This window comes from Streptopelia decaocto, assembly GCF_964273445.1.
Source record: "Streptopelia decaocto genome assembly, chromosome: 1".
Lineage (NCBI taxonomy): Eukaryota > Metazoa > Chordata > Aves > Columbiformes > Columbidae > Streptopelia > Streptopelia decaocto.
In genome coordinates, this window is record NC_138663.1 from 121,443,043 (window position 1) to 121,470,570 (window position 27,528).

At 36.1% G+C, this 27,528-nt stretch overlaps 1 protein-coding gene across 4 annotated transcripts in view; it reads right to left on the reverse strand.

Moving 5' to 3' along the window:
* Positions 1–27,528, reverse strand: part of ITSN1 (intersectin 1) — a 123,385-nt gene that overhangs the window by 52,869 nt on the left and 42,988 nt on the right. For 3 of the 4 annotated variants that reach the window (XM_082068435.1, XM_082068436.1, XM_082068438.1), the window contains exons 5-16: positions 25,430–25,590; positions 23,790–23,969; positions 23,069–23,162; positions 20,293–20,393; positions 19,577–19,640; positions 17,255–17,392; positions 16,190–16,305; positions 12,463–12,725; positions 11,487–11,636; positions 11,174–11,314; positions 7,943–8,030; positions 7,619–7,758 (exon numbers count right to left, since the gene is read on the reverse strand). In XM_082068435.1, the coding sequence (XP_081924561.1) occupies positions 7,619–7,758; positions 7,943–8,030; positions 11,174–11,314; positions 11,487–11,636; positions 12,463–12,725; positions 16,190–16,305; positions 17,255–17,392; positions 19,577–19,640; positions 20,293–20,393; positions 23,069–23,162; positions 23,790–23,969; positions 25,430–25,590 (1,636 nt within the window). The remainder of the gene's footprint in view (positions 1–7,618; positions 7,759–7,942; positions 8,031–11,173; positions 11,315–11,486; positions 11,637–12,462; positions 12,726–16,189; positions 16,306–17,254; positions 17,393–19,576; positions 19,641–20,292; positions 20,394–23,068; positions 23,163–23,789; positions 23,970–25,429; positions 25,591–27,528) is intronic. The other variant, XM_082068437.1, reaches the window with a different exon arrangement.

Consider the following 27,528-nt stretch of genomic DNA (forward strand, 5'->3'; position numbering starts at 1 on the left):
AATTTTTAAACTCTGAATGCCCATGGTTATAAAGATTCATGCATAGCTTTATTTTAGACTAAGGAAAAGGGCTACTAATAAGGAAATACATTAGCAATATTGAACATAATTTTTTTAGTAGTTAGCCCATAAAGAACAATGAGAAAACAAAAGGATCAGGAGATTGCAGGGGACACACGCTTGGTCAACTGCACCTGGAACTAGAGGTGGACTCTGACCAGACTACACATTTCTGAAGTGCTAACTAGAGTGAATGGTCATTTCCAATCACTGTATTTTATTAATTCAGCTTCTTTAATGTTGCTACACTTGTAATATATTGAGGTACAAATTATTTGACCCTTGCTTCAAACATAGGGGGAAACATAGTCTCTGTTTTCTCAACATGATGACCTGAACCCTTATTTGTATTAAAAAATATGTACAAGTGCAAAGGACAAATACGCAACCATAAGAACACTAGAGAGAGAGTGATTTATAATCATTAATCTGAAAGGACATAGATCAGAAAATGGCACAGTTGAAAGCAGTTTTCCACCTGGCCAACAGTATTATGAATTTTTGTAGACTGCAGAAATCCATAAAATTAAATATCTACAACGCACTTGTAGCTTAAAATGTTGCTGTGAAGCAGCAAGTATCTTGATTAGTACTCATGATTTTTAACAAGCTGTTTCTCTTTTCTGGGTAAGAGAAAACAAGCACAAGTTTCTGAGTCTTATGTTTAGTTAGGCTGTAGCCCAGGTTTCCATTTAGAAATCCTTTGTTGCTCTACTTGTTCTGGCTTTCCTTCACATTCATGTCCCTTCCTGTCACTTAACTTTGTATGTGAAGAAGCTCAAGATTCTGAGTCCTTGCTGATGAGAACTCCTCTTTCTATTCAACAGAGAGCATCATCAGAGCCACACATTTCTAATAAGGGAACACTGAAGACAGCCTGTTGTTACTTGCAAAATTTTAAGACATTTAGCCAACAGTGCTTTCTAGGTTTGGCATCCCTCCCTTCTTTTTGTCTTTCTCCCAAAACCTGGTGTTTTAGAGGTAAAATAGATATCTCTAGGCAAAGAAAGAGGAACTAAAATTCTTGATGAGTATGAAGGCTATCCTAGTTAAACAACCCCCCCCCAATAATCTCAAAACCTTTAAGTGAGACAACCCAGATGCAAGTATCTGAGTTCAGTTCACTTCTTTTAACGAGAAATTTGCAAACTAGAAAGAATGATTCAGTTCATCTATATCTGCAGGAGGGATCTCTCTCTTATTCAGAATATTGGTACTTTTCTCCTTCAGAAAAAATTCCTGAATTCACAAATACACAAAAACTGGTCACAACTTGCAAGAAATCTGTGCACCAAACATTATTTACTTCCACTAGATGTCCAACTGTAAGGCTAGCCCAAACTTTATATTTTAATTATAGATTAGACATGTAAGCTTACCTTACTACTAACCCTAGTATACCACTTTTACTGCCAAGTAGAAAACTGGGAACTTGGAGCTATGAGCCGTAACTCCATGTCTGTCCAAAGCAAGTAGTTCCACATACTGAGTACATATAACAGGGTCATTAACTGCTGCATTACAGCAGTTAAATGCTGCTGCCAACTCTGGTCCAAATAATTAAATTGTTTGCTTATTTTGTCATTTTACCTATATGCTCAGCTACATCAGGATCTCAAGGGACATTTTTAGAATTATGTAAGTTTTCCACAGACATTTTAACACATTACTGCTGCCCAGCTAAGCCAATGTGTTCGTTCAGTATTTTGTGAAGAGATCTTTCTGTGACATACCTGTAGCAGTTAAGATAAGCTAACCTAGTTTATACTCCTAGCACTGGATGGAATATTTTTGGAGATTAAAAAAAATGCAATATATCTCCTTCTTTGCACTAGCTAGGAGGAAAGAAAAATTTGATTGGTATCTCATGCAACAGATAAACGCTCTGTTGCTTTGCCAAGTACCAGTGGGAGGATAAGGGAGAAAGAATCAACATCTCCCATAGTGCTACAGGAGACCAGTTGAACAAAATTATAGTAACACTTCAACAGTCAACAGAATGAAACATTTGCCAACTGAATGTTCAGCACAGTCCTCCACTCATCTTTTACAGACAAAAGCAACTTAAAAGCTGCACATTTACAAACTGTATATTGTAACTCCAAAGACATAACAATGCTCTGCTTGTTACTGGTGTGCAGGACAAAGCATGTCTTACCTCATATGCAGAAATAAATTGTTACCTTCGCACTTAATTCACAAACAGACTAACAAGTATAATTTTGAGATGTTACAATAGCCACATTTAGGTAACCACATAATATAAAATATGAATTAAAATATGAGTTTCATACAGCAGAGTAGTATTCACTATATGCAGACAAGTCATATTGCTATGAAAACCTTAACGTTAGAAATGTAGTTGTTTAAACCCAAATTTTGCCTTTTGACAGAAAGACAACAGAACTTAGGATACTTCAGGGATTACAATACAAGGTTTCCACCAAATCTTCTCCCCTTGAGACAAACCAGAGCATTTGATCCCAGAGGAAAGAACCCTGCAGTTCTGTGCTCACTGAGCCTTTCCCACAGCAATACTCTTCCACCCCATTCCCCAGCTCCCAAAGCGGCTGATTTGTCCTTGACAGAGACAGTTCCTCCTTTCACCCCATATTATAGCTATGGGGGATTCAATAAAGGGAATGTATTGCCATCTCTCTCATACCTGGAATCACAAGTTACAGTGCTGTGTAGGAATACTTAACATAAAAGTGTTTTCTTTTTAGAAATTCTGAACATCATGACCAAATCAGCAATTAACTTAAAATAATGAAATTTCAGATAAGCAAAAGACAAAATAAACTAACTAGTACCTTGCCCAGGCCGCAATTCAAGGCACACTCCTCATCTAGGCAGTAAGGATTAGATAAAGAATCAAATTATAAATTCTTCTCTTTGGTTATGTTTTAGTGCTAGCACCTCTTATTAAATACTAACTTAGTTAAACACTGCACACTCATCTGTTTATGGTAAAGTGAAGCACATAACTGGAGGAGGTTCATCCCTCAGATTGAGATAGTTGTGTACTGCCTGAGTATGGCATGGAGACCTTTAGAAAGGAGTCTAAGTAGTGGACGCAGCCCAGGAGAACTGCCAGGCACTGCAGCATTGCGTCTTCCATTGCCACTGACTGGAAGAAAGAAATGCTCAAATGTAAACAGGCATTCATAGGCACGATTTGTCCAGTGCACACCAACTAGACAGGGACTGACAACAACTGGAACATGACACAAAATGTAAAACATTTTTAAGAACTCAATTCTACCTGTTCAGCACTTTCTCCAGGCACTGAGAACAGTTTCTCAGCAACACTAATGTATTTCAGAAGCACTAATTTAGTTGTCTTCTCCTGTGCAATAACTCAGATAAGTTCTAAATACTTGATTCCTCTATGCTATATGAAATGTTTATTTAGCCTTTGAAGACAAGAACCGTATTAAGAACCATTTTAATTGCTTTGTTTGACAGTGCGTAATGACTGACCTTTGTAAAATTGAAATGTAATTTCATGATGAAGGTAGAAAGAATTTGTAAAGGTAAATTATAGTAGAACTATACATACACAAACAGGAAATCTAATATAAAGCCTTCTACTCTATCGAATTATTTTATATAGGAAAAGAAATAAACAAGTGCCTAGTTACAGTTTATTAATGTGTGTATCAATTTTGATTATTGGATTTCTAGGCTAAGATTTTTAATGAATACCAGAAGTTAGACTCCTTGAACCACAATTAAGTATATAAATAAGTGACCTGACTTTCAACCTTGCTACAAACTCAGTCATTCTCTAAGACAAATAAAGCACAATCCACAGGACTATTATTGTTCTTATTATTATTATCTTGTCTGCTAAAATGCCCCAAATTTGATTTAAAAGGATACTTGACCAGCAACAGGCTTAGGTGTCTCTTTCTTTGTCATACAAGTACACTTTTTCAACGTTGTGGCTTCAGGCTAAAATGATGCCCTAAAAGTCAAGTAATTCTAAGTACCAACAGTTTTCTGAAAACATACAGTTCTACCTAAATAAGATACTTGAAACTACCTGTTTTAGAATATTAATAATATTTTGCACTCCAGGAAGTTTTTGAAAAAGAAACAAATTCTGTGAACATTTCCAACTGCTGAGATGTTAACTTGAGACAAATTAGAAGAAATTTACATCTGTTGTTTTGGAGGGATGAAAAAAGATCTAAGCAAAAAAAAAAAAAAATTCATTTTTGTCCCTATGTCATAAATGATACTAAGACACAAAGATAAGGTAATTTAAGATCAGTTTTTAGTATTCACCACAGAACATAAAAACTACAATGCAGCAGCAAATGCAGTGCAATCAACTGTATACTAGTATGACGTTAACAAGTTTACCTTTAACCTAAAATATACTGGAACACCAAATGAATCTTATGGTCTCATGAATGAAAAGGCACACTAGATGCTAGTTAAGTTGTTCATTTTATCTTGTATTATCACATGTATTATCAAGTGTAGCCTAGTTCAAGAGAATGAATTAGAAAGGGAGTTTTCCAAAATTTAAGAATATATTCATGAAGGAGATAATGTAGTTGATATTCATAGCCAATGACATAAGGAATAAGCCTCTACAATTACAAAAAGAGGTTCTAATTTAATGTTGCTGTCAACTTCACCGTATCTTAGGCATTTCATCAAAACTAGTTTGGCATATACTTTTTATATTAAATTAAGCATTTTGATTAAGTAAATACATAAGCAAAGATGAGACCATTTAGGAACAACCTCGACTAAAAAATGCCTTTATTAAAAATGGAGTTTAAGGGTTTTTAATGAAAATACATTTTTAAAATAAGTATTTCTGTATTTTACATCTTTACATATTTTCCCCTTAATTTACAAGATAAGAAGCCTTTATTACATTTAGAGCTCATCTGTGGTAGAATTTTTGATACATTATTTGAAAAGGTTTATATTTAAATGTAAGCATTATCTATTTGACTGAAAATTATACAAACTGTTAGGTATTTTAGCAGCAAATGAGCCTGCTGTATTTTTACACCCAGTTACTAATACAATAAGTAAACAAAAAGTTCTCTCATAATTGGGGAAAATCTTAATTTGGTGAGTTTTTATAAGCAATTTTCTACCAAATCCAAACGTAACAGTCATCTTTCCAATGGCAGTTCCTAAAAGTTGTCACGGATTTTTGATCGATTAGGTAGAACTATCTGAGAATTATGCAAGTTCCTAAGCTACTTTGTTTTGAGCAATACTATTAACCAAGAGATAGTCATGTTCTGCCTTGGTTTAAGAGCAGAATTCCCACTTCATGCAAACCCTAATAAAACTAGAAGTCTCAAGAAAGCTTGAACTTGCTTTGTGCATGAAGTCTCACAGGTGAGGCATTTTGAGTGCTCTTTCCACAAGAGCAACAGCCATTAAATCACTGCTCCACACAGTGCATCTTCTAAGCCAAGGGTGTCAAACTCATTTTCACCAGGGGCCACATCAGCCTTGCGGTTGCCTTCAAAGGGCCGAATGCAATTTTAAGACCATATCAATGTAACTACTCCTACATTTATCCAGCCCTGATGTGGTCCCCAGTGAAAATGAGTTTGACACCCCTGCTCTAAGTAGTTTCTCTGGCAATGGGAATACTACAACCATTCAATGCCGAGTCCAGGAAAAGGTACATATGCCTTTGTAAATATTTACATCTATAAAATCACCAAGACTCCCCAAAATACATCTTACACATCTAGTGAAACTACAGAAGGGAGAAGACAACAAGCCTCTCTGAATTAAGCTCTTGCCTCTCAGTTTCAGTTGTACAGTTGCCCCACTGCCTTGTTTTTGCCTCAAACTCATCTCTTCCAAGAAAGCAAAGAAAGCTGTCAGAAGGCAAAAATACCAATGTACAGCATCAAAAAGTAGTCTTTCTATTAAGCACTGCTTCTACACATTATGAAATGAAGAACGAAATAGCCTCAAGCCAGAGGAAGCTTGCTGAAGTCTTCCAAATAACTGTCTACATAACTAATTTTCAGCATTTAAAGTGATAACTCTAAGACCTGAACACAGAAATCAATTTTCCTATTAAACTACAAAACAGTTTACAATTAGACATGGTATTCTTTGACATATGGCAGACATTCTGATAAATCAGTGTCTTTATTTAATGTGCATTTTCAATTTCTAGTTACTATAAGCTTGTTACTTGTTGAGCCCTTCACGATTTAAAATATTGAAGTCTGTTTTTTTTGGAGGGTTTTTTTGCTACTGTCACAGTACTAATATTATTCACTCCTCTGTCCATTTATAAGCTGTTTAGGTCATTTATCACCAAATTGAATGCTGAGACAAATTTTAGAATTAATATTCTTTAATCATATTTATCTGTAAAACACTTCAAAAGGACTCTGTTTAAAAAGAAAAAAAAAAAAATCACCCCAAAAGCACAATGTTACGATATGTCCCAAAAGCATAAGTATACATATAAAAGGTGAGCAAACCATCCTGCTTTCTTTTAAAATGAACTGTGAATATTTTGTTTGTCCTATGTGTGTCTTATGTGTGTCTTATGTCTGCAGAGACTGTCCCCTTTCTACTTCCCTGCCTAAGACTATGAGAGTTGTCTTTGAATTGATATTGAAACAGGTAGCAGTGTGGTCTACTGCTTTTAATTTTTCCTATAACAATGAATAACTTTAATATTAAAATAATCTACTTGTTACTTAACTTCAAACACACTTTCCACCCTAAAGCATACAAAGTAATCATGGTTAATCTAATTTCAAAACAACTACAGAAATATTAATTTATCTATCATAGCGATATTACTTCTAAATACTTGTTGCACAATTTATTATACCTTGTGGGAAACTGAGTATTTTTCTAGTCAGATTTCAGGAGAAACCATCAGTTGAATAAGCTGATCAAGTACTTCAACATTAGAATATTTTATGAAAAAACAAACGTTATTAGAAGTTTGTAACCTAAGGCTGATTTATAACTCTCTCTGAAGAACATTTCCTCTACTGACTTTTGCCATTTCTGTAGTTTTCTTGTGCAGAAATAAACAAAAATCACACAGTTTGAACAAAAGACTGATCAATAAAGCATGAAACCACAAACAACAAACAACTACATTCAGGAACAAGTATGAGCTTATGAACAGCAGATAAAAATTCTGCATGTCAGTAGAAAATCAGGTCTCTTGATTACAGATTTCAGTTTGAAGTACTGATTCCAGCAGATTTGCTGACCTGCTACAGTCTGGCATTTCTTTTACACAAAAGGACAGAAACGGGCAATTTCCTGTTTGCAATCACAGATCTGGAATCAGAGCTCAAATTTATTCTTAAATAGATCCTGCAGATTAAGTTGTTTCAAACTCTCAGTCTGGATGCCAAGCAGTATTTTCTTAAAAAAAAAAGGGGGGGGGGGGGGGATAGATTTGAGAATGTTCCCAAAACTGACACTCTAAATCAGTCATTCCAGTTTCATATGTTTTTCCATAATCAAGTTAAAAATAATTAACTGAACATTTAGAAGAAAAGGTTAAAAAGTTTAAGATTACCTTCAGTTGATTATTGAAAATATCGATTTCCTGAAGTTTAGATCTAGTTTCTTTTTCTACTTCATCTAGTTGGTCTCGAAGCTGTTGACGTGCTAGTTCCTTGGCTTCTAAGGCTCTTTTGATAGTAAGAAGAGAATCTCCTGGTTTTAAACATATTGTCAAAATAAGTATTTTCTTACATGGAGAAATTTAGGTCATAGAAAGCAACGTTTTTCAACATGCATCTTGCAACAACAACAACAAAGTAATTGCAGAGTACACTGTACGATGCAGCATCACATCCTGTATGAACTTGGACACATACAAATATTAATAGATACTTACTGTGCAAACTATTCTGTTGAACTTGCTTTAGCTGGTCATTTAGCAATTGCTTTTCTGGAATCAACCTTCCAAGCATCTGCTGAGATTCCTGGATAAAGGACAACAAAGAGAAAGAAAACACGAAGAGAAACAGACAAAAAGGTGAGTGACGAATGACCTTAGCTCTAAGACCTCTCATTTCCATTTCTTCTGAAATGACTCTTTACTTTTTCTTTCATTAAATTACATATTATCCAAACATGATCTCTGTGGTACTACCACTCAGACATGGTTGTTGGCCAATACAAAAAAGTGAACATATTAAATTGAAGTATAATACTTGAGAATTTATTCTCATTGAATACATAACTTGGCTTGGAATTACTTGAATTTCAGGGCAAAAAAGACAGGAAATGTTAAAACAAGGACTTACATTTAATTTTTCGTTTTAATAAATTAATATTAATGTTGATCAGGAGTAGAAAGACAAATATTTACAGTCTATTTAAAGAAGAGAAAATAAAGGCTTTCACCAAAAGCTATACAACACAAGCTCTGTCAGATGAGAATATCTGAGTCCTAGATCTCTTGATTTAGCACTCTTGAAAGAGGATTATGATCTCTCTCAATTTCAACACATGGTCATAAGATCGTACACCAATATGTTACAAGAGACCCTGCAGATGAGAAATTGCTCCTTCGGTGGATCATAGATATCTCCTATATAATCCTTGGTCTTTCTGAAGGATTAAGTCCTGCTTCCATACACCTTTCAGAAGCCTTGACCTCCAGCTTCAAGTTGTCAAAACATATTATAGACGCATGGTGTGAAACAACTTATTTTATAAAAGCTGCCTGAGTATCAACATGCCATCTTTCAGACAAACTAAGTAATTTATTTCAGCAGTTGCCTTGAATTGTAGGCTTTTGAGGAATCAGCCATCTGACAATTCCAATTTGTCAAGAAGGACTGCAAATGACATAACACAATCCTAAGAATAAATGTCACCAGATCGCTCAATACGAGGATGAGCGCCATGAAAAGTTTTAGGTTTTGTTACCAGAACACAAGGTTGACTGTACTGCCATGACTTTGTAGTTGTCCCACTTTACTCATGGCAGTCTTTGATCAGGCCCCTGCAGTGTACAGCTCTGATGCTATGATTAGCTGATGACCACAGACTACTGCAATCTCTTTCTGTTCCAGAAAATATACTTAGATAGCACAGCACAGTCAAAGACTTCATCAATTCACAAAGTATAAAAATTAAGATAAAGTATGCATTTGACTATTAGGGGTTAACAGACATCCCTCACTGTTCAGCTGCATTCCCTATAGCATCAGCAGATCTTTTTCAGCCCTTAAAGGATACCATGAAGGCCAGATACTCCTGTAATGGGACTATTATTCCCTACCTAGAACCAAATGAGAAACAGCAATATATAATGCAGTATTTTTCAAACCATCTGCCAGAGGGGGCCCTCCTCCTTCCAATCAACAACCATTACCATGTTCTTAAAATACACACAAAACACTGTCCTTTGTGTTCAAACTTTCCCTTCAACCAAGCCCTCCCATACAAATACCTGCATGCCTCATGCCATAGTTTGTGTCTGTTATAATGGGACCCTGTCCCAATTGGTCTCTACTATAAAATAAATAACTTAAAGGTTTCTATTGTAACATATTTTTTTCTTCTTAATTTTTATGTTATGACAAAAGAGATACTTTATCTTTTCTGACTACAGAGGCTAACTGAACAAAAATTACCAAGTTAACAGAAATTACATCTGAAAACAGGATATGAATTCCATTCAATTTGTTGAAATAGCATTTCTCTATCAATGGCTATGTAACTGCCCAGCTTCTTCTGCAGGTACTTAGATCATTTCTGTGGAAAGCTTTTGGAATAGAAGGTTTAGAGGGAAATTCAGGTGGTTGTTGCTTTCACATGAACGTTGGCTGTGCACATTTGATCAGTGGTCTTTAACTTCTTCAGGTAAATGGGAGCTTTTGCATGCATTTTATCAAGCACAGTCGGCTTTTTGTCTTTTTTGAGCCAGTACTGCTAAGTATAACAATTTACCACACTTGATTCAACACTGTTTGACATCATTTTCAGTTGCCAATATAGGAACATTTCAACAAAGAGAAAAGAGCATTTTCAAGTCAAACTATGGCAGTTGTTTACATCACAAGCTTCTCTTAGTAGCATTTCTTGTTTGTATCAAGTGGACACAAACACTGTGCAAGAATGTGGCTCCTAAATTATACTCTTTACAGCAAGCTGCTGCTAAAAGGAAGATGTCTTGTGAGAGGTGTAATGGTGTACATAAAACTTCAACAGAAATTTAAGATATCTTAAGAAAAAAAGGAAAAAGAAGTCAAAGAAATACTAAGGCATAAAACAAAAAGCCTAAACTTTCAAGTTTTGGTTTTCTTCAAATGAATGTACTATCCTAATTACGCTTAGAAAGCTTAAATGGAAAAGTAGGATTAGGTTTTAAGATAGGTTTTACACCCAAGCCCTCATAATATAAATGAGAGATCCACTTTGTAGTGGTAGAAAAGCACTGAGAGCCCCCATTACTGGCCAAGAATAATTTCAAGCAATATAAAACATTTAATAAAGAAAAAAAAAATCCCCAAATCAAATACTACAACCCATCTAGAAACCTTAATAAATTGCAAAGAATGTTATTTCACTCAAAGCAGACACTTCAATCCCATCTTTAGTCTGACAGAGAATTTTAGACAGAGAATTTTAGAAATTTAGATAACTTTCAAAAGTGAAGTTATTGGTTAAATTGGCTAGTTCTTGGTTTAATCTTGGCATTCATCTTTCCTAGTTATTTCATAATTTACAAAAAAAGCATAAACAGCAAGCCATTTCACTGAAGTCAATTCCTTCTTTCAGCACACAAACAGCAATCACTGCCAACAAAAATACATGCTGTGAAACTTCATTCTCTTCACTCCCTCAAAACCTTTAACATCTTCAACCAAGCAATTTATTTACTATTCCCCACAACAGGATTCCATGAGGACGAAGTGATCATCATATAACACATCTTCAACTATAGAAAGCAATTCCTGAAGAACATTCATTGAAATGAATGACAAATTATCTACAGTAATTCCTCACGTACAACGAACAACACATATATTGAGGTAAGTTTCCTTGGGATATTGATGCACCTGAGCATGTAAAAATGCAGGACTAAGAACAAAATTAGAGAATGTTTTCTCACCTGTAGCTGCTGTTGCAAATGGGTAATTTCTGCAATTCTCAGTTCTCTAGATTTATTTGTACTTTCAATATCTTGTCTTTGGGTAGACAGACGACTTCTGATATCCTGAAGCTTTCCCTCCAACTGATTTTTTTTATCATTCTTTAGAAAAGAAGGAAAAATACGTCTTTTTTCTAGAATGGTTTGTTACGCAGGTCAAGATTTAAAGAGTACTTTTAATCCATATTTAAAAGGCAAAACTTCACAAAACATACACAACCATATCACAATCACTACTGTGCTTATGTGTTTTACCTGCATTGCAACCACTTACTAGAGCTTCCAGCTCAAATTCTAAGGTCTTCTTCTTTGCCTTCAGAACAACTATGTCCTCTTGCTCTTTGTTTCTTTGATTTAATAGTTCCTGCCGACGATTACGCTCCCATTCAAGTTGCCGTTGCCTCTCAAGTTCCCGTTTTGCAGCCTGCAGTATTAACATAAATAAATAAATAATGCATGAAGTAACTATTTTGAGAAATAATTCTAATTGCTGATATTCCTCTGCTGAAGTACATTTAAAACATTAATATAAATACACCGCTAAACTGTGGACTAAATATGTGCCTCTGTTTAAGCACAAAAATCACTTAATTGTTTAAATGCTCACTTGAAAGCACTGGTGCAATGGGGTTTCACTGTATAGCAGAGAGGTGCTCAAACAATACCTCTCCATTTTAATCAGTTTCCCAAGATCCAATCAGAAATTATTTAACAAGTTTTTTCACATTAAGACTTCAAGAACTCTCCAGGACAGCATCAAATCTCCCTCCAACCTCCAACATTAGACATTCTGCAGCTTTGCAAAGAATAATCAAATGCTGCAGCACTGAATACGTCATTAATTGGTAACGTGAAAAAACAAGTTTTTTCAAGTTAACCAGTATGTGTTTTCTTTAACAAATTAACTAATCAGAGGAAAACCACAAATGCCACCAATACCCCCAAGTTTTTATTTGTTCATTCTAGCATCTATTTATATCAAAGAAAATAAAAATTATTATTTTTTAGAGAAGTCAGAGGTTAGGAGTACTTTGTCCTACACCTAAATGTCTCAACCGTTTATTTCACATGAAAAATAAAGAGAGAGCCAACTCTTGCCTCACCTTCGAAAACCTAGAAATTTAAGTTAATTTTTTAAATGTTTGCTTATTAAGAATGATGGCAAAATACGCAGTGTACACATTACATTTTGTTCTAATCAAACACAACTGCCGGTGACATAACCACCTTCCTTTTACAGAGTTGGTTACCTCTCTTCTTTCTATTTCTTTTCTCCTTTCCTCTTCTCTCTGCCGTTCCAATTCCCGTTGTTTTTCCAACTGCTTCTCTAGCTCCAGCTGTCTTTTACGTTCTTGCTCCTGCCGCTCACGTTCTTTCCTTTCCTGCTCCGCCCGTTCCAGTTGTGCGAGACGCTCTTGTTCTTTGCGTTGCTGTTCCAGGAGAGCCTGCCTCCGTTTTTCAAGTTCTAAATTGCCACGTTCAAAGTTCTCACGTTTTTTATCTTCAAATGTAACTTTAATGTGTGGAAACATGGGAAAAAATGAGAATTAAACTTGCTACTGACTTAAAAAGAAAAAAAACCACACACAAACATACAAAACAGTGTATGCTGAATCAAAGTGAAGCAACTTTCAATGGTACTAGATGCAGCTCTCAACTACTAATAATATAACTCTACAGGTAACTCTAAGTTTTATCATTACTACCAATGTTGCAGATGTCCTTTGAACTCATACCCTTAGGAAACCAAAGTGTGAATTTCAGTTCCCATTCCTCAGGCTTCTGTATTTCTCCAGAAAGTATGTGTAATTTAGACAACCCCTACGCCACCTAATCTTTTGCGCAAACACAGGATATGGAGCTCCTCTACATATTTGATAATAGAAGCAGCACAAGAACCAACACCTCAATTACTACAAGTAAGGCAAAGAATTCAGCTGATGATACTACCAAAAAAGCCATTATGCAAATGACTAGAATGTATTTAAACTTTATATTCTCATAAGATTAGTCATTACTGTTAGGAAAAGAAACGTCTTGCTTAAGTCCTTGAGCAGCTGAACTCAGGAATACTGGATTCCTGCAGATTCACATCCTCATCACTCTGTGTCTTAAAAGAATGACCTCGGTTCCAGCACAGGTTCCGTCACATTCTTCCACAATACCAGAGATTGTCCTTCCCCTCTTCCATGTTCCCAGTCCCCTCCCTCATAGTTCCTCCAAGTAATTCCTTCCAATTCACCTTCTGTTTCTTTTCATACCCTGTGTGTCCCAGTCCCATAGGCCATATTCTATATTTCTCTCCCCACATCCCCAACATGTACATTTTAGCATGCAAGTCAAGAAATAGCACATATTTACTTCAGAGTGAGCATGCACTAACTGTATGACACATTGGTCCAATACCTGCTGAACCACTTGAATATTTGTCTTTTTTCTAAGTTTGGCCCCCTTTCCTATTGCCAATCACCAATCTTCTAAAACCTGAAAAAAATTTACCACTTTGATGTCTTTGACTCTGTCAAGTTTGTTCGAAATTAGCAACTGGGTTCAAAGAATATTTATGATACAGACTGATAGAGAATGTGATTTAGGAAGCCAAGCAAAAAGAAAAAAAAAATCTGTCAAGAAAGTCAGTTAAAAGCAGTAGGTAGAAGGGCAAAATGCTTGCAAGCAGCATGGCCATTAAGAAACCATGTTCAAGGCTCAGAAAACGCACACCACCAAGAAGAAACACCAGGTTCTAAGATGTAATATGCTAGTATGGTTATTCAGCAAAACCAAGGTAGCTACCAGAGATAACAAAACAAAGCATATCTAAAGTATGAAAATAGAAGAGAGAAACTTCTAGCAAATTAAATATGTAGCTATCTTCTGTTACCTTGCTTAAGAGAAAGTTTCTAAAAGGTTATAAAAGCCAACACGAAAACCTCTTTCAAATGTCTCAAAAGAAAAATCACCACCTAGTCAGATTTAGCAAGGCCAGTGAAGAAGCACGATGACATTCGCTATTATAAGTGATCTTTGAAATGGAAAATCTGTACATCAAATACAGTAGAAGGCTTATATTCTAGTTCCTCTTGAACTGAAATTTAGAACAAAAATAAAACCAGAAAATGAAGAGTAACAGGTTGCCAAACCCATACAATGCTAATCCATTGTTCAAATACAAAATTCATGAACTACTAGCTGTGGTGTGCAATCCATCCTTTAATCAACATCACTGCTGTAAGACTAGAAGATGACAAGTGAAATACCAGTCTTCAAGAAGAGACAGTATAATGATCCTGAAAGCTACAAACAAGTCAGTCTACTCACATGACAGGCAAAGTAGCAGGGGCTACAACAGAAAGCGAATTAATTACTATAGACAACTAAACATGATACCGTGGAAGAAAGAATGCAGGAGAAAGCTGCCTGTCACACTGAATAGACCCAATTGCATCAATAAGCAAGTTGAAAAAGAAGATCAAGTCAACAGAATACTGTGTGATTTTGAAGTCTAATAAAGAAATTAATCCAAGGTAGTGGTTGACCTTCCTGACTGTAAAAACCAAATACCAAAGTCCTCTGATTCCAGAGACACAAGACTTAGGCCTCAAAGAGCCAATACAGGAGAGTCAAATCTCACCTCTGACCAAGCATTTCATTGTGAGGCTTCAGTGAGGTCTGCTGCAGCAGCCCCTGCTAACTCCCTTCATCCTCCTACAGCCAGGAATCACCCAGCAGACTGCCAGCAGCAGTTCGGATTTTATAATACAAAGCAAAGACAAGAGTTGTATCTGAACTGCTCACATGCAGATCTCTGAACTAACCTGGTATGGAAAGAGACAGAAGGATCTTGGGAACTAACAAACAGTTACAAGATTAGAATTCAGGGGTGAAATAAACTACCAACTACCATGACAGAAAGATTCTCAGTAGCCTCCTTCAAAGATCTCTACCAGCAATTGTGCTGTTCAGTGTGCAAAAGTGACCTGGAAGAGACTGAAAAGTAACAAGAGCTTCTGGAGATGATGCCAGACAGTCACAGAATTGAAATAAAAACCTGATGGTAAAGAGCTTTAGAAGAATCTCACAAAACTGAGTGATCTGGCAATGAAGAAACACAGAAAATTCAAATGTTAATGAATACGGAGTAGTGCAAATGGGAAATAAAAATAATCCTAACTAAACACACACAGTCATGAGCTCTAAAATGGTTAATAAATTTGCAGGAAGATGTTGGCATTACTGTGCAAAGTCTTCTAAAAGATCAACTCAGAGCTAAACTATGATCAAAGATGCAATACAGTGCCAGGAATCAATTTAAATAATTGAAAAATAATTTAGAACAAACCAGAAAAGCATTATTGTGGCATTGTATAAATGTGTCATGTTGATACATCTGCAACTGTGTGATATTCTTCCCATCTTAGAATAAAACAGAGCAAAAATAAAGAACGTACAAAGAAGAGTGAGGGGATGATCAGGAGTGTTAAACTGTTTCCTAACATTCAGCCTCTAGGATGCTTTCTACCCTTTTTAAAAAAAACATGTGATTTACTTTCCCAAAGGCAGAGCTGCTAAAGCTTGTATAAGAAAAAGCATATTGTTACACTGACTGAAATGATCTATTATGATCTCTTAAAGGGTACGTAAGCCAAACTACACTCTACCTAAGTTAGAAGATGGAGACAATGAGAAGTTTTCATTGCAGTCCTATAACAGGGCTGCAAAGTGCTGCCTCTATTGAGAATACATAAGATAAGCAGCCTGAATGTTGTTCATATCCACATTGTCAGTAACACAAAGGATCATGCAACAGTCAGGAACTGGCTGGACCAAGTAATGTCTTGGTTATGCCTCTGGCATGTCTCAACTTGATCTGGAAAGAAAACATTTCTTAATAAATCTTTTTAATTCCACAGCATGTAATCTGATGATAACACCTCTCTGATAACAGCACACAATAAATCTCTATTTTTGCTTCCTCACCTGGTAATTTCTTTTCCAGTTGCTGCTGTTCTTCTTCTAATGCTGGTTCTTCTGGTAACCTTTGGTCTACAGATACTGAACTTACAGCAGATATGCCACTACCAGAGCGTACTCTTCTGTCAATAAAACGATAATTCCAAGTTGTTTAAAAGAACCTACGCATACCAAATTTATTTATGATTTCATCAATAAATCATGAATTAAATGCAGTGATGTGATGTTTAATGACATTTAATGCTTCCTCAGTGTTGCCCAGAGGATTTTACTTACTCATTCCCATTAAGATAACTGTATCCTCCCAAGTACCAACATTACACACTGGTGACCTGAGAAACCTAGTTCAAAGTTCACAGCACCATGGAACTTACACTCAGCCCTGTCCCCAAGATCTCTCACTTGTGATCAGTCCCAAGTTGGGGAAATGTTGACTCAGACTACAGTAAAAGTTACAAAGACAGAGGAAGCGCTCACTAGAGTCAAGCCGAAAACAAGACCCCACACAGAATAAATCAAAACAATTGTAATCTGCAGGAAGGTCCTTAAAAAACACGAAGCTGTGACTGCATGCAAACGTTTCTTTCCGTTACTGTTACTCTCTTCCCACCCATTTCTGCACAAAGACTGAAACAGAGAAACAGAAGTAATGACTCAACTACTATTCACAGATACAACTGTATCAAAAAAGGTCTGAATTTGCTACAGTGTCAATTCATGGCATGTTTTGAATTCCAGTACCACCTATTTGCTCTACAAAAGTGTAGGTTTCAACTAAAGCACTTTAAATTCATATGGTCGGATGGAGTAAGTTTTGAAAGATATGCTAGCATAAAACATTGACAAAACTGTATTCTTACAAGGAATTCTTGCTACTACCAGCATCCAGTACTTGTAATAAAACCAAAAAGCCAGACAAGCACTTCCCATTGAGAAGGCACTCTGAGCCACAGATGTAGCACAAAAAGGAGGGGGAGTACTTTCCAATCTCTTGTCCTTTACACTCACTGGACAGCTTTCCTATATGACATAAAAATTTAGGAGTGAGACTCCATAATTATAATCAGTTACCTAAATGAAGGTGGAATAAACTCTGGAGGCAGTACAGGTGGCAGCGGCTGACCAGACATAGCTACATCAATTAAGTGCATTGCCAGAATAAACTCTTCAGCTGTAAGCTTTCCATCTTGATCGATATCTGAAAGATTCCTTTTTAAAGGGAAGGCACAAAGTAAGCAATTTCTTAAAGATAAAATAATCGCTCTTAAGAAAACATAGTTTAATGTATTTAGTTTCAAATTAATTCAATTTTTCACTATTTTGTTTTCACTCTATTTTGTTTCCTTAAAACAAATAAAAAGCAAAAACCAGAACTGTCATTATTTCCCACACTTCTCACACATGTCTGCCTTGAAACTACCCTTACAGCCATGGCTTCTACTTCACTTGCTCTTTGAGTGCTGCCTGTACCGTACACTATATAAGCAACATTAATTGAGTTTTCTTGAACACCTTGTGAACATCCATTACACAAAATCATTTGGAAAGGAATCAGCTCAGATGTTCAGTAGAACTTTTTGGTTTGGTCTCCTTCTTCCCTGGAAGTTCCTATCTCACATTCCAGAGCACACATTTGCATTAAAATCAAAGCCATTAACATTCTAGACCTGACAAGCACAGAAACATTTTAGCATTATGTACATATTAAAAATTATGGAGTAACATCTCTGGATGGCTTAAAACCAATGTTCCAACAGATGCACAAGTAACTCATAGTACTTACTCATAGTAAGATGGTAGTGGGCAAAATTTAAGAGCCTAAACATCAGCTTTGTTTCACTAGCATGCTGCACTCTAATCACGCGAGAAAATATCCCGTGATATTGTAAAAATCAAAGGTAAACAACAGATACAGGACTTTGCTTATAGGACTTAAATTCGGAAGACAATTATAGCCCCATTTGATCTATGCTTGTGCTACTGAACTCAGGCTGGGGCGTAAGAACAAGCCAGTGGAAGGAAAAACTAGCATCCAAGGATACAATCAATCAGCTAATCCTAACAGTCTGGATCTGCATCTTTATTACAGAAATACCAAACCAGCTGCTACAGAATAGCTGACAGGCTGCACACGAGTGTGTGTGTGAGTCAGTGAATCCACCCCCCATACAGACTGACAAATCTTGCCCCAGAGAACAGTGACAGCAGTTCCACTGCTAGAAAGCAAGTTTCAGGAAAGGGAGCAATACTTAGGACAACAAAAGCTGTAAAATCCATCCCTTACCTCAATAGACTTGGCAGTTTTAAATGTCAAAAATTAAAACAGTTATGTTTAGAACTCCTGGTGTAGGCTGACGTCATTCCCCTGCCCACACAACCTACTTAAGTGCTGGCAACAAGCAGAGTATTTTTTGACTAATCATCTGCTGGATGATTTGGTTAATATTTTTTCCTTATAGTAGCTTTGTTAGGAAACAGAGTGCTTTTTAAAATATAACAAAAACATCAGTGTGTGGCAGAAAAAGCAAGCACAATTGAATGACTAGGTTAGAGTGACACCACAGTGCACCTCATGCAGAAGTCGGATGGGTTAGTGAGCTGACAATGGTTTTTGCATAAAGACTTCTAAAGTTTAGAAGTTAATTAGAAATAACTTGTAGAGGAAAACTGGAAATTAAAATACACAGAAACAGAATGAAGGCCATTTGAGAAGGCACCAAAGATAATAATAAATCAACCAATAACCAAGTACTACTCAAGTAATAGAGTAGAAACATTACACAGTACGTAGGAAAGCACTATCTTTCAAAGTACAAGGGATGAGAGAGGCTAATCCATAGGGCAAGGAGAACATAATAAACTTCAGCAAACAAGTTGTTGAAAGGAAAATGAGAAGCCAAGACAAATCCTTTTAAAATCTATTGTTTAAAAATTATGTAACTCCAGTCCCTTGGAAAAAAGTCTTTAGAAACTCACATTAAAAGCAGACTAGCCCCAAAGAAAGTATGGTCCTGGATTAAGCTTCCTTTTGTCGTACCTGTGTGCAAGGTATGTGTGCAAATGTATAAATTTCACTGGTGCTCTATCATGTATGGCTGGGGATGAGGAAGACATACGAGGCTGAAAATCTGGTCTGCCTAAAAAACCCATTCATTGAAACGCAGCTTTTGAAACATCTATATGTGCAGCATAAAAGACACTCTTTTTACTTTTGCAAAGTAATATTAATATAAGCACAGCAGTGCAGGTTTTACTTTATAAAGTTATACATTATAAAGAGCAACTTATAATGATCTATCAGTGGAGGGAGATTGAAAAGGCAGAATAAACCCACAACACAGGGTATAGAGGTTTAAGTAGTTGCCAGTTTGATAGAAATGGATAGATTTTTACCATATTGTAGCCAGCTGTGTCTGGGGTAAACTCGACTGCATAAGAATAGTTCTTGCTTGTGGACCTAACAAAGTGAAACAAGGATTAAAAAACAAGCAACTTTCTCATTTTCTTGCATTACCAACTACCTACTGCACAAGCAGAGCTTAATTCTGAAATGGTGACACTGAAGAGGTGTTATCAGCACAAATAGGCTACACGTAAAATATCCCTAGGCACCCCCAAATGTTTCCCAAAGGAAAATATTACAAAATACATAACCCTTCCCTTCTCTACAACACTCAGAAAGAAAAATAAAAAAAGAAAAAAGTGATGAGAGATAAAGATATGCTTCAAGAAATAGTAAAACTATGCCAGTGTACTATTCTAGTTTCTTTCTGAAACTGGACAGGCACCATCAGCAGTAGATGAATCGAACACCGTACATGGGTACAGAAGTTTTTACATTCCCATTATACCCTTTCCAATACTCACTTCCCAGCGCCAACTTACTTTGCAGAAAATAAAGGAAAGAAGGTGATAAAATTATCCCAGCTACAATGAATATTAGCTCCTAAATAAGATTATTAAGCAGTTGGGAGATATGAACAGAAAAATATTGACAGTGACAACAGAGAGAAATGAGAGTCTCTTACTATCTGAAGAGCATTCTAAATGCTACTATAATTGGCCTTTTACAGTTCAAAAAAAGGAGACAACAAAAACTGCTTGAATACCTGTTAAGTGTCCACTCATTGTTTTATCATGGCTATTGAACAGCTGTCTGTACTTCAGTCTTGATGACTGAGGTACAGCCCACTCTGCCACTGGAGGCACACTAGAATTAGAAAAAGGATAATGAGGGAGGGAAATATAATTTTAAACTTAATCACAGGAAGCTAACATGTACAACAGGATGAAGTACCACACAGAAATCCAGTTTTATGCCTGAAATGGTTCTTTTCACAAATACTCCCTTCTGTTCCTGAAACCACAACAGCTTTGACTTCTTGTTTGAAAATATTTAGCATAATTCAGTGTCTTAGATGTTTTTTGGCATGAAAGGACTAAGACTTTTGCTTTTTTCTTTACTAGCAGAGAATTCAGCAAACTGAACAGTTTAGAAGAGCTAAAAGCTTTTAACGAAACATATAATAGGAAAGGCCTTACCACAGTCAGTAGACCTGTCTTTACTGGTTGTCTTAGCCAAATAATTCATAAGTTGATTAAGGAAAACAAATGTAAAATGTGCTGAAAACATGGAAAGGAATGTGAAAAAGCTACACCTGAAAGCAATCAAAGTTTCTTGTAATTGAACTCAACTAATAAATGTAATATTTCAAGTTCTAATTCATTCACATAATAGACTGAGTGCTGTTATTTGTAGCTATAATTTCCTATGCTTGAGGGCTGACAAGTCTTCATACTGAAAACAATGAGCACAGTTTTTCTGTCCTTAGGCACATTCAAACATTGTCCTTTTTTGTTTAGGTTGAAAAAAAATAAAAGGCAACCAGATTAAATAAGCATTTATTAGATACCAAATCATGGTACAAAAAAATTAACCAAAACCACCAAATATTTTTTCTCTGGTCCACTGAGCAGATAGCAGGTTAAGATCATTCAAAGTTGAGCAGAAAAGGATCCTATGAGTACTCTACTAATTGACCTCATATTCTATTCTTACATAACAAAACCCAAAACAGCTAATATCTCTATTTCTATTTTCTATTTCCAAACTATTGTGCTTTAATACTTCTCCTTCAAGGGAGCAGAGCAAAAACAAGCTGCATCTTAAATAATGAAAACAAGAATTGAAATTTTAAGGAAAAAAAAAGCTGACAATTTTAGTTTTATCAATGTGCATTCCTCCCTCACCAGTTTTGGTATATTTGGTGTTTCCACAAATTAAGTCTACTTTTGTCTTACATATACAGGTACCTTGATCTGTGGAGTAAGGTTGCTGTACTATTATGTAATGAAACTCTCCTTCATGGATACAGAAATGGTGGTTTTGGATGAAAAAATGCTGGAGGACATAACAGTTGACTCATGTATGTCAAACATCACGTATGCCAAGAATTCACTGCTGGTGACTTGGCAGAGAGAGCAATAATAGCACCACAAGTGGAATTTTGAATTTCACCCTTCCCAAGATAATTATCAGCTAGGAAAAAAGAAAATCTTCAACTTTACATTCCGATTTAATGAACTTAGCTCTTCTTCCTCCCTTTCCATAAGCTCTGCAAATCAATTACCTTCCTATCTGTTTTCTCTAAAAGAAAACTTGAAGACACACTATAGCTCATCACTCAGCATAAGCAGCAGTCTTTGAAGGAAGACCACCCCTTTAGTCCTGGCAGATGTTTCAGAGTTAATGAAGTAACTGTGATTGAGCTAAGGAAGCTCCAGCAATCAAACAGATTCAGACAACCCTGCAATCTCACCTCAGAAAAGAAGTAATCTCACCTGAGTTTCAGGCCTCTGTTGGCAACAAAAGTGACCAGCAAGATCCAGATACAGTTAACCCCAAAACTATGACAGCCCTCTTACTGAACATCTAGAAGCAATTTCGGCTGAAGTTTCTTGAACTTCGTTCATTATAAATATTAAGTGTTGTTTCAGACAAAGCAGATAACTCCTTGTACCTCTGGAAATTTTATCAGAGAATAGCCACTGTGTTCCAGACAGGACTAGATTTCAAAGAGAAAAAGAACTGTTTGTTTTTGAAGATTTTTAATCCTATTTGCCAATAATCAGTAGTGTCACTGATCTAATACCAGGGCACAAGAAAAACTTGCAGAAGAAAAATTAAAATAAAAATAGAAAATTAAATCACATCCAACCCACTTTCTTCTTGCAAAAAAAAAAAATCTGTAGTATAGGCCTCTGAGAAAGTTTTGATTTATAAATGTGAAATGACTATCTTACCTCCTCTTGGGAAGTTTTGTTAGATACATTTCTTTAGACCATAATAAAATACATTCTGCCTAACCATACATCTTCCTACGTCTTGAAATAATCTAAAAGCCTTTTAGGTGATTTTTTTTTGTGCTGAACTTGTAGAATATATAAGAAATAGTTATATGGAATGCATTAAAAATAGGAAAACTATTAAATATTTTGCTTTTAAAAAGAATGCTAGAGTCTCTAATTTTTAAAAAAATATTACTTGCTATGTTTTCACATTAACAGAAGGCCTGCCTCTGCAGGATTACACAATACAGATTATGTTTACAGAAGCAAAAGCTTTTCTAAAAATTAAGTTTCCAAGAGTTTGAAAATAGTCTCAACACATACTGTAATAGCTAATTACTATACTTCAATGATTTACTTCTCATGGAGCATTCCTTGTAAAACCACAGCATCCTGTGAAATCCTGAAGTAGTGTCTCAGCAGGAACTGATTTCTGCAAGTAAATATTATTTCTGAGAAGAACTTTGTGAAAAAGACGTAGTTTTTCTAACTCTGGGGAACCAGATACACACTTACACTCATTCCATACCAACTTACCTAGCCACATCAAACGATTGTGCCTTTTGCAGTTTTGCATTTAGCTGCGATCCTGGACCAGATCTACTAAAGGAAGAACTCTTTGGCAATGTGGCTGTAAATAAGAGAATACATGTATTTATTAGTGTTAATATTTTAAAATCTAGAAATTCAATTACTTTAATCTAGTTCCTAACACCAAATACAAGCATTATGGTATTTTTGATGGTATCCCTTTAAAAATGTTAAGATTAGTTAACAGGGTATAAAAAAAATAGATGAAAACAAAGGCATTTCTCTCACGTCTTTTTTACTTTTGCAGTTTTATGCAAACACTGTTGATTTCAAATTATATTGTGATTAATGTTAGAAATCATATTTATTCCAGCATTTTCAAGTAATCCTAACAAATAGCAGCACTTCAGTAGTTATAAATATATAGGAGAGGACCAATTTCGAGGCAACAGCTTATTGCCAAGCTAAATTTATCATACTGCTGTTATAACAGGGTTAATATTTTGCTCAATATGACTGACTGTTATGACTATGGTATGTCCATGTTTCTTCTTTTCAATTGTATGTGAATATGCTTACCAATTACATTGGGCTAAACCAAAGCACAGTCCTTACTCGAAGTAAGTTAGAATGACTAATTCCATGTCTACTGTTCTCTGGATCCAAAGAAAATGGCAAAATATTTTATTAATAGCAAGAGAATAAAGCGTCTCAGTATGTAGCATACCAGGATGAGCAAAAGCAGGCAGAGGCTGTATAACAGCAGGAGTTCCATTGGCCAGGGGAGGTACTGCTGCTGCAGGAACAGAGGATACTAATGGTGGAGACATTCCTACTACTGGCATAGGTGCCATCGGCACTGGGGCAACAGTTGTAAGAGATGGCATGCTGGCAATGCCCCCAATACCTATGGGCAAGAAAAGGAGATATTTTTTCTAATTTAGAGACTCCTAATATGACATAATTTAACTGCAGCCTGCAAGTCAGCCGTAAATGCAGAATTAAAGAGCAAATTGAAATGGAAACTTCCACACACCCCACTGCATCATTAGCATAGCAGGGGAACATAAAACAATGCAGAGGGAGCAACATACCACTTTATAATGTGTGTATATAAGATCACACTGGATGCAACGCTGACCAAAAAAGCCTATTAGCATTTGCTGAAGAAAAGAATTGGTTGCCTTGAACTATATGAAGAGCAACACTGTCAACTTCCAGTGAGTAATGAATCCAAAGCCTACATTTAGCCACAGCTGAAAAGAGCAAGCTTCAGGATAACTGCTTGCAGCCTATTGTCAAGATGAAACAGTGCAAAGCTAATAGGGTGAAGCACAGTAATGAGGTATTTTAGGTGTGAGCACAGTTGCATGGATAACAGGGAGGTTAAGGAGGTCCGGTCATGCCTATGGAAAGAATGAGGCTGTGTGCAAACAGCTGAGATCAAGTCTACAGTGAATGAGGAAAAAAAAAAGAATCTGCTACTTTTCTTGGGGTTTTGAATTTATTATGACTTTTCCCACTTAAACCAGTATTTGTTCTCTTCAATTTCACTGATTTCTTACAGTCAAAAATAAAACTGTTTGTAAAACTTGTAGAGGCAACAACTGATCAAATTCAATTGCATGTAGTTTATCAAATGCACTGTTCCTTTTTCTTAGGACAGCCATGATTCTAAAGCACCAACCAACTTGAGTCACAGCAAGGACTAAAACAGAAAGGTATAGGATCTCTTACTAAAGAATACAGCAGAACATTAAGGTGTCAAATACGAGGGGTTCAGTTTCATCTCTTACTTTCCTCTCACTATTCCATTTTCCCTACCATCTTCTTTGAAATGATGGCAGCCTTGGCAGTACTAACCATGAGAACTGAATCAGCAGCTGTTCTAGCTAATACCAGTGTAGCACTGTTCATAAAATGAAAGCAAAGGGGCATATTACTACCACGACTTGTACAAAATAAAGAAAAACAGCTAATCTTGCCACAGCTAGAGATCCCATAATGAAAAATAGTGATAAATAACAACAGTTTAAATAAAAACTCCACCAGTTTGGAATGCACTAGCCCTGCCATCTGATTCACCTTTTTTTCCCTGCAAACACTTTCGTTTGCACTTATGGGGAATAGTATAAGACCTGAAGCAATTGGGACCTCAAATTACATAATTCAGTATGGTTGGGTGCTAAAAGCTCATTGAGTTTTTTTTCTGGAGCATGTTCATGCACGTGGAAGCATTTGGTTTTATCCACGTACTTTTAGAAGTAGTTTTTCCTAAAAGTGTCTTTTGAAAGCTGCAAAACAACTACCAAACTCAACTGAGGTTGCAACAATACAAGCTAACTAGGAAGAAAACAAATAGCTTACCAAATCCTGGTGCACTAGGCAGAGGAAGAGGTGGCTGCTTCATGACAGGAGGCAATGCAGATGGGAGTTGATAGCCTTGTAGTTTTAATTTGATAAGTTTCATAGCTATTGAAAACTCCAACTGATCCATTCTCCCATCATTGTTCATGTCAGCTAGAGCCCTACAAAATACATGATTTTCACAGTTAGATTCTTAAATTGGGAACTTCAAGAACTGACCTAGGAGCGTTCACAGGCATGTATATTCAAGCCTAATCTCCACTCAGTAACATCAGGCTAAATACGGCCACAAAATAAGCCACTGTTTACAGAGAGCTTCTTGATTTCTTTCTTGGAGTGATTAATAAATATCTTCAAAGTCACTTTTCAACTCTTAGAGGAATTACAGTGAAACGTCTACAGAAGAATTAATGTAATTCTACAAAAACTTTTCAAAAATCACACAAATGAAACTACATGGTACTACAACCAGCACCACAGGGAACAAAGTGACTTAGTCTGCAAAATCATACTTTAGCTACAATTTAAATAAAATGTTATTTAAATCTGTGCACCTCACTAAACACCATTACATCTCAAGTGTACAAATGTGTTTTCAGTTAAACAATAGTATTCAAGATAAAATATCGAGCCTAGACCTGAATAGGCTTTCATGTAAAGTAGTCTGACTTAAACAGTCTTCTTTTTGTTTCTTCATTTGATGGTTAAGAAAACCATGCTCAGCAGGGAATAGGGTTGGGAGGTTGGGGGGAGAGCAGCAGGAAGAAGAATGTTAGTTCCTGCAATTGCAAACCATAAAACAGAGCAAAGATGTATTAATAATCTAATCAGTTGTAAACTTAGTTTAAAACATTATGCTTATTTCTTTGCGTTCATTTGAAGAATTAAGTACACATTTCAGTATTGGAATAATATATAGTTCTAAGTTCATGCGTACATTTACATGTCACAGTCATGACAACACAAAGGATCCAGGCAGTCTAGTTAAACTAGAGCTTTATTTCTGATCAAATCCCTGTCAAGGAAAGATTTCATGCAAGTACGTGAATAGTTATCAAAAAAGTACTGAAATAAATTGACAGTTATTTATAATTGAAACTTCAGTAAGTAGACAGCCAAGTAAATGCATTCACAAAATGAAAACCCTTCCACTCCAAACAAAAAAACCCTAGGAAAACTAAATGAAGAGGTAGATCTCAGTAAGGGCTAGCACAGGTCAATCATACCTCATAACAGTTTCCCCTGGTTTGGATCACCAGTAGTATTACTTCAAAAATGGTGACAACTCCAGCCCTTTCCAATACTTATAAGACAGCATTTTCAGCAGTGTTATCTGTCTCAAACCATTAATTTTGATGTGATGAGGCTAAATAATACTACTGAAAATATGGCAGCAGTATTGAAAGAAGAAAGTCTAGTGAGGAAACTGTAGACTTTGAGGCTTACAGTTGAAAAATATGCATTGCACCACTCCCTGAAAGATGTTGAATTCCTACATATATTTCCCTGAAGAACAAGTTTTGGCTGTGAGAACTTCTATGTGTTGCTTCTTGAAGCTTTGTATCCCGGGGAAGTTTAATTTACAGATAAAACCTGCCTTACTTTTCAGTAACTTTAAATCTTCCTCTAATCCCACTACCAGCCTTTGGAAGCCTAAATCTACAGTAGCAGTTGGACTGTATATCTGGCAGTCCCAGCAGCAGAAGGGAGACGGAAGGCCAGCATGGCAAACCTAGACCAAGAGACATACCAATTTGGCATGGGAATCTCCTTTTCTTTGCAAAACATCACTGCTCTAGAGTCTCAGCTTGTGATCACTCTTCCAAGAACAGCAAGTAACACACTGGTACCTCCTGATATTATATCAGGCTAAGCTGAAGTGGAAGATGTTATGTTTTTATTATCACACAACTTGCAGAGATGAGTGGGAAAACCCCAATGGAGGCAAAAAAGCCTCTCTCCTATGAGTGTTAAGCAACAAAGACAGACTGCAATGGCTGTTAATGAAAAATTTATATTTCAAATGAGAGGTATAGTTACTTCTAGAGAATAGTTTAAAACAGAGAGTAGGCTTCTCACATTCTTTTATTGAGGTTATC